Genomic DNA, 8576 nt, shown 5'->3' on the forward strand with positions numbered 1-8576 from the left:
CGGAAGGCAGTGAGCAAACACCACCACCCACCATGAAGTTCTACGTGAGTACTGGCTGCCACTCACATGGCGCTGCCTTCCTCACTCACTCATACCTAATCCAGTCTTTGCTGACCACCTACTCTTCAAGTGACTCATTTTATTCACTTTTAGGCCATTCTACTCCCTCACTCTCTCTTACACTCTGATCACATTTGATTGAGCGTCAGCACTCAGCACACACCACCGTTCTCTTCCTGCAGACGCAAACTTATGTTGTACATTGTGTTGAGTAACAAGCTCGCTGCCAAATGACAGGTAACCTTTGCGGGGCCTCGCAGTGTGCAGTGTGCTGTGTGGCGGGGACGAGGAATGACAGTGTCTCTCCCGTGCAGGTGTGTGCAGCTGTGGGCCTCCTGGCAGTGGCGGCGCTGGTGCACGCCGACCCTGAGCCCGAGGCCCTCGCTGAGGCTGACCCTGAAGCCTCCCATCACTACTACCCCTACCGCTACTACGGCTACCCTTACGGCCACTACGGCTACCGCTACCACCACCACCACAAGCGGTCTGCTGAACCCGAGGCTGCGGCCGATGCTGACGCGTCCAGACACTCCTACAGCCACTACGGCTACTACCGTTACCCCTACTACTACGGCCACCCCCACCGCCACCATAAGCGTTCTGCTGACCCAGAGCCCAGTGCTGACCCCTCCGCTGAGCCAAGCCTTCCCTACTACCACGGCTACTATTACGGCTATCCTGGCCACTACTACGGCTACGGCCACCGCTACTACTACGGTTACCCTCGCCGCTACTACCACAGAGGCGCACCTTTCGGCGACACCCAGCAGCCGCCCTCTTCCTCTCGGCGACAGGGGCCTGTCTCTTGACAACAACGAAACGCTTACCCGAGGCGGCTGAGGGAGAGGCGACGACACCTGCCGCAGGATAGGCCGGTTCTGCTCACGCTGGTTTTTCTCGCGCAGGTGTCGCCCCAGACACAGTCCCGCCCCCACCCCTCGCAACCTCACCCACTCGCCTGAATAAAGTTACCCTCCGCTGATGTGCTTGTCTCCCTGTACCCTCATGACTGTGATGTACTACTGCCAGTATACTGCTGCTACTACTACTACTACTACTACTACTACTACTACTACTACTACTACTACTACTGCTGCTGCTGTCGCTTTTGCTGTGGTGGTGCTGTTTTGCTGTTACCGAGATGTTGCATGGATTTGGTGTATGAAGGCTACTGGAAAACTCATAAACATTTTAATATTTTACTTAACAACTTCAGATTGTTTACATTTCAGAAAATTCCAACTTTCTTACTCGCTCTTTTCCATTCGTTGAAAGTTACTCGGTGTTGCTTTATACATCGTCAACATCATCAATATTTAATGCAGTCACTGTGTTAGATCACAAGCAATATGAAATATATGGAAACAGATAATATTCAGTGGAATGCAATTCATGTTAAGTTAGAAAAACGCACATGATGTCATTATCTTTTGCTAAAACAGCTTCTATGAAGTTAGGTGTTCTGAGGCGTCTCTGACAGTTTTTCTCGCTCCTCCAATTGCTTACTCTGTATAAGGGCTTTATCCGTTCCTGTATGGAGTACTCTTCGCATGTTTGAGGGGTTTCCATTCACACAGTTTTACTACATAGGGTGGAATCGAAAGCTTCTCGTCTCATCAACTTCCTCCTCTCACTAACTGTCTTCAGCCTCTTTCTCACCGCCGGAATGTTGCATCTCATTCTATCTTTTATCGCTCTTTTCATGCTAACTGTTCTACTGATCTTGCTAACTGCATGCCTCCTCTTCTCCTTCGGCCTAGCTGCACAAGGCTTTCTTCTTCCTCTCATCCCTATTCTGTCCAACTCTCAAACGCAAGAGTTAACCAGTACTCTCAATCATTCATACCTTTCACAGGTAAACTCTAGAATTCCCTCCCTGCTTCTGTATTTCCGAATTCCTATATATATACGACTTGTCTTCTTTTAAGAGGGGGGTATCGAGGCATTTCCTCCCCAACTTTGGCTGACGCTTTTACACTTTTTAGAGAGCCACCACTCAAGTGGGCCTTTTTTATCGTTTTTATGCCCTTGGCTGGCCCCCTTTCCTACATAAAAAATAAAAAAAACACTTATCACAAGTATTCTGCCATGCCAGCTGCTCATCTGATCCTGCTATGCCACCTTCCCTCCTCCCGTAGCCTCGCTGCACAAGACTTTCTTCTTTCTCTCATCCCTGTTCGGTCCAACTCAAACGTAAGAGTTGACCACTAATCAATACTTTCATTCTTCATTCATTCCTTTCTCATGAAAACTCTGGAACTCCCTGCCTGCTTCTATATTTCCATCCTCTTATGATTTGAACTCATTTAAGAGGGAAATTTTAAGACATTTATCCCATTCTTTTGGCTAACATTTCCTATCCTGTCGGGGACCGGCACCTCAGTGGACCTTTTTTTATCGTTTCTGATGCCTTGAGCGGTTTCCCCCCTTACGTAAAAGAAAAAAAAACATAATCTAGTAATTCTTTGCACACCATACACCTATACAACCTATCATAGCAAATACAGAACATCAAATAAACGTGCTACTCCTCTTTTAATTAGATTTTATTTCTGGACTGCATTATGCTTGAAGCTCCCTTACTTTAACTTATTCCGTCCATCTTCACCCTCCCTGGTCAGACCTCGACCTCTGTGTCTGTTATTTGCTAGCTGTATTTATCTCCTCCTACCGCTTCTCAATTATTCCACTGATGCACGTTATCAAATACACCAACATTTCTGCAGTGATGTGTCTCTTATTACAGGCGTGGTGACTCCTGCACCTCTAACGGTCTAATGTGACACTACCTATTATGGCCTTTACGAGATACCTGTAACCTATCAATATTAGCCAATCAGAAATTAAGACAAAAGTATGTTGGTCTTGATATGTTTCTATGCTGATCTATTTTCCTTGGTAATTATACTTTTCCTCACTCCGTTCTGTCTCCGTCTTCCTCACCCCATTTTAACTTTCCCCTTTGCGTTGTCCTGTTTCCACCAAGGCTGCATTGCCCGGTCGGTTTTATGGCTTTCTTGCTGCTGTCTCTTGTGTCTGTTTCCATGTTAGTTGTTTTTCTCTGCTTCCTCTTTATCACATGTCTTTTCCTTCCTATTTGGAGGAACTGCTTGTGTTCTCCCTACTTTTCAGTTTTCTCCATTTCTCTTTTTTCTTCTCTCTTCTTATCTTCTTACGTCTTCTTCATTTTTTCTTCGTTCCTCTTTTCTTCTTTTCGTGACAATATATACTGTGGTGTAGGATCACCACAGTAGTACTAGTATAGCAGTAGTAGTGGTAGTAGTAGTAGTAGTAGTAGTAGTAGTAGTAGTAGTAGTAGTAGTAGTAGTAGCAACAGCAGTATTATCATTAGTAATAGTAGTAGTAGTAATAGCAATAGTAGTAGTAGTAGTAGTAGTAGTAGTAGTAGTAGTAGTGACAGTAGTATTGTGGTAGTAGTAATAGTAGTAGTAGTAATAAGATAGTAGTAGTAGTAATAGTAGTCGTAAAAGTATTACTAGTAACAGCAACAGCAGTATTATTATCATCAGTAACAGTAGAATAGTAGCAGTAGTAATAGTAGTAGTAGTAGTAGTAGTAGTAGTAGCAGCATCGGTACCAGCAGCAGCAGCAGCAGCAATAGTAGTATTTGTAGTAGCAGTAGTAGTCAGCAGCAGCAGCAACAGCAGCAGTAGCAGCAGTAATAGTAGTAGTAGTAGCTGCAGCAGCAGCAGCAGCAGCAGCAGCAGCAGCAGCAGCAGTAGTAGTAGTAGTAGTAGTAGTAGTAGTAGTACATCATAGTCATGAGGATACAGTGAGACTAGCACATCATTAGAGGGTAACTTTATTCAGGCTAGTGGGTGAGGCTGCCGGGGCGGGACGGCTCCTCACCCGGGTGCCCCGGGCGTCTGGGGCGACACCTGCTCGCGAGAAAACCGTCGTGAGCAGAACTGGCCTATCCTGCGGCAGGTGTCGTCGCCTCTCCCTCAGCCGCCTCGGGTAAGCGTTTCGTTGTTTCGTCGTCATTGAGTCAGCCGCCTTCCGCTGAGAGGCAGAGTGTGTGTTGCGGAAATTCTTGCCTCTAGTGATGGAAGGAGCTAGGATAACCGTGTTAGTTGTTGGAGTAGTAAGGATGAGGAAGGGAAGACTGAGACTCACTAAAGCCAAAGGAAGGATCAACACGGGGCTCTGGCTCGGCGGAACGCTGGCGGCGAGTGGATGTGCTGGAGTTATTCTGAAGCTGACGCAGGACATAGCGGTGAGATAAGCCTCTTGAACTTTGAGGGAGGGCCTCGGGGCTCAGGGTTGGCGTGCACCACCACCATCACTGCCAGGACGGCCACAGCCACATACACCTGCATGGAGAGACACTGTCAATCCTCACTTTCGCTATACTTCACACTGTGAGATGAGGCTCAAAAGTTAGCTGTAATTTGGCATCGAGCTTATTACTTGACAAAAGGTTGCCTACACTGCTAACAATGTAGATCGTGAATATGAAAAGATAAAGGACGAGAGAGTGGAAGAGTCATGATGATGGTAATGACGATGTTGAAAGTAAAAGATGCAGACATATAAGATAGGGTAGTAATGACGCTCTTGTTTGTGGTGGTCGAGAAGAGTGTGGTTGGTGCTCGCGACATCATTCCCAATAGTGGTAGGGAGATCACCACCACCACATGCCATCAGGCATTACAGTCTGGAAAACCTGAGTACTTGAGGAACTTACTGGAAACATTCCACCATGACACTACGATGGAGCTGAGACACGATGCAGACCCATACAGACTACATGAGCCAAGAAATAACCTTGACATGGGATGTCGAGCATTTGCAAGATGCGCACCAAGGATTTACAATAAACTGCCGAGTGATATCAAAGGATGTGCCAGGATCGATATCTTCAAAAGAAATTGAAGACATATTTGTTCAAGGAAGTTTATGATTTTATCGGCATGAAAATCTAAGACAATTATAGATGCTAGTTGCTTTTGAGGGAGGCTCTGCTGAGCGCAGCCTCGCAGTGGAGCGGAGCCTTCAACAAACACCCCAAGTAACAATTAACAAGTAAGTAAGTAACATGCAGACGCGTGTTAGGGTGCTGTATAGATAGAGCGTTATAATGTTTGTAGAAGTAACTGCAACTAAGGAAACAAACATGACAACATGCATGACCAATCACTAAAGCTTATAGTTTTAAGAACTTTTGCAAACACCCACGGGTTACTTTACTCACCGCCTCCAAGATAATGTGTACTAAACTGTACAAGATTTTTTCATTATTTTTTTTTTTTTTTTTTTTATATATATATATGTAAAAGAGAAACCCGACAAAGAGCAACAACAACAAAAAGGCCCACTTAGTTTCCATGTGCATTGCAAGTCTGATAGAGTTTAGCCAAAGGACGGACAAATGTTAAATAAATAAAAATAAATAAATAAATAAATAGATAAATATATATATATATATATATATATATATATATATATATATATATATATATATATATATATATATATATATATATATATATATATATATATATATATTTCATTGTTTAAAAATTCAACCAGCAAACGTTAGTGAGTATCACGATAAAATTACTTGTCAGTTAAGATTAAAGAAAGTTCCTACAGAGCTTTTTTTTTTTTTTTTTTTTTTTGTTAACTTTATTTTTTTTCCGAGAACGAGTGAGTAATTACAGAGCAACGGTATGAGTGAACGTATGAGTGAGTCCGTGTGTGTGGAAGCTGGATTACGATATTTGAGTGAGCCCTAGAGATAAGTGAAAGAGTGAGTGACAGAGAAGGTATTTGAAGATGAATTAACATAGTAAGGATACATAATAGTAGAAATGTTACAAATATAGTAAAGTGAGTGGGAAAAGTAAATAAAATGAAAACGTGTATATTAAGGAGTTACTCGAGAGACCTCATTACATGCAACTGAGTACAAGAGTGAGTGAGTGAGTGGGTGATGAAGGCAGAGTTGTGTGAGTGGCAGCCAGTACTCACGTAGAACTTCATGATTGGTGGTGTTGTTTGCTCACTGCCTTCAGCCCCAGTGTCTACCAGTCCTGTTCATTCATTGCATTATATACCTGCAGCCCAGCCTTCACTAATGCCTCGGCCTTCGCTTCATCGTCGTCATCGCAACGAACAATTTCATTACATGTTCGTAATTGGACGGCCCGCTGTGCCTCCTGCGATATCTGGACGGCCCGCTGCGCCTCCTGCGATGTCTGGACGCCCCGCTGTGCCTCCCAGGGTGCCTGGACACGCTACACTGCGACCTTGGTAAAATCGAAAAACAGAGCAATATCCTTGGGACATGTGGAGTGAGAACATTTATTTTCAATTTATTCAGATCACTCTGCTGAACACAGCGGAGCAGTTGTGGCGAAGCAGACTATTGGTTCATTATTACCGAGTTCTGACCGCCTTGTACATACCCCCAAATGTACTTGATGTTTTCCTAACCTGCAATCCTTCTGTTTATGCTGTTACTCGTCATCGTCGAGCTCCTCCTATCACAACCTGTGTATGTATCTTGTCCTATCGATATATATATATATATATATATATATATATATATATATATATATATATATATATATATATATATATATATATATATATATATAGCTCTACAATCACCGTTGAATCCTAAGTTGTAATAAGAACTTCTTGAAGCTGTTAGTTATATTTTTATACCGTCGGATCAACCATACAATTATAAACAGATTTCATTATCAATCTGGGAGCTTGAAAGTACAGTACAAATATGAAAAATAATTAATTGACAATAATAATAATAAGAAGAAAACTTTTTCTTTCTAATAGAAGGGCTGGGGCGGAAGGCAGTGAGCAAACACCACCACCCACCATGAAGTTCTACGTGAGTACTGGCTGCCACTCACACGGCGCTGCCTTCCTCACTCACTCATACCTAATCCAGTCTTTGCTGACCACCTACTCTTCAAGTGACTCATTTTATTCACTTTTAGGCCATTCTACTCCCTCACTCTCTCTTACACTCTGATCACATTTGATTGAGCGTCAGCACTCAGCACACACCACCGTTCTCTTCCCTGCAGACGCAAACTTATGTTGTACATTGTGTTGAGTAACAAGCTCGCTGCCAAATGACAGGTAACCTTTGCGGGGGCCTCGCAATGTGCTAACATTTCCTATCCTGTCGGGAACAGGCACCTCAGTGGACCTTTTTATCGTTTCTGATGCCTTGAGCGGTTTCTCCCCTTACGTAAAAGAAAAAAAAACAATCTAGTAATTCTTTGCACACCATACACCTATACAACCTATCATAGCAAATACAGAACATCAAATAAACGTGCTACTCCTCTTTTTAATTAGATTTTATTTCTGGACTGCATTATGCTTGAAGCTCCCTTACTTTAACTTATTCCGTCCATCTTGACCCTCCCTGGTCAGACCTCGACCTCTGTGTCTGTTATTTGCTAGCTGTATTTATCTCCTCCTACCGCTTCTCAATTATTCCACTGATGCACGTTATCAAATACACCAACATTTCTGCAGTGATGTGTCTCTTATTACAGGCGTGGTGACTCCTGCACCTCTAACGGTCTAATGTGACACTACCTATTATGGCCTTTACGAGATACCTGTAACCTATCAATATTAGCCAATCAGAAATTAAGACAAAAGTATGTTGGTCTTGATATGTTTCTATGCTGATCTATTTTCCTTGGTAATTATACTTTTCCTCACTCCGTTCTGTCTCCGTCTTCCTCACCCCATTTTAACTTTCCCCTTTGCGTTGTCCTGTTTCCACCAAGGCTGCATTGCCCGGTCGGTTTTATGGCTTTCTTGCTGCTGTCTCTTGTGTCTGTTTCCATGTTAGTTGTTTTTCTCTGCTTCCTCTTTATCACATGTCTTTTCCTTCCTATTTGGAGGAACTGCTTGTGTTCTCCTACTTTTCAGTTTTCTCCATTTCTCTTTTTTCTTCTCTCTTCTTATCTTCTTACGTCTTCTTCATTTTTTCTTCGTTCTTCTTTTCTTCTTTTCGTGACAATATATACTCTAGTGTAGGATCACCACAGTAGTACTAGTATAGCAGTAGTAGTGGTAGAAGTAGTGGTAGTAGCAGTAGTAGTAGTAGTAGTAGTAGTAGTAGTAGTAGTAGTAGCATCAGCAGTATTATCATTAGTAATAGTAGTAGTAGTAATAGTAATAGTAGTAGTAGTAGTAGTAGTAGTAGTAGTAGTAGTAGTAGTAGTGACAGTAGTATTGTGCTAGTAGTAATAGTAGTAGTAGTAATAAGATAGTAGTAGTAGTAATAGTAGTCGTAAAAGTATTACTAGTAACAGCAACAGCAGTATTATTATCATCAGTAACAGTAGAATAGTAGCAGTAGTAATAGTAGTAGTAGTAGTAGTAGTAGTAGTAGTAGCAGCAGCATCAGCAGCAGCAGCAGCAGCAATAATAGTATTTGTAGTAGTGGTAGTAGTAGTCATAGCAGTAGCAGCAGCAGCAGCAGCAGCAGCAGCAGCAGTAGT

The 8576-nt window shown here is 42.8% G+C and overlaps 1 protein-coding gene across 1 annotated transcript; it reads left to right on the forward strand.

Annotated features, from left to right (window-relative positions):
* LOC123506930 (histidine-rich glycoprotein-like) lies at nt 1-1042 on the forward strand. The gene is made up of 2 exons (XM_045259354.1): nt 1-44; nt 375-1042. Exons 1-2 carry the CDS (start codon nt 33-35, stop codon nt 867-869), a joined length of 507 nt encoding a protein of 168 aa, XP_045115289.1. The 5' UTR covers nt 1-32; the 3' UTR covers nt 870-1042.
* Nucleotides 1043-8576: the final 7534 nt, after the last annotated feature.

Source organism: Portunus trituberculatus, chromosome 21, assembly GCF_017591435.1.
Source record: "Portunus trituberculatus isolate SZX2019 chromosome 21, ASM1759143v1, whole genome shotgun sequence".
In the NCBI taxonomy this organism is placed as follows: domain Eukaryota; kingdom Metazoa; phylum Arthropoda; class Malacostraca; order Decapoda; family Portunidae; genus Portunus; species Portunus trituberculatus.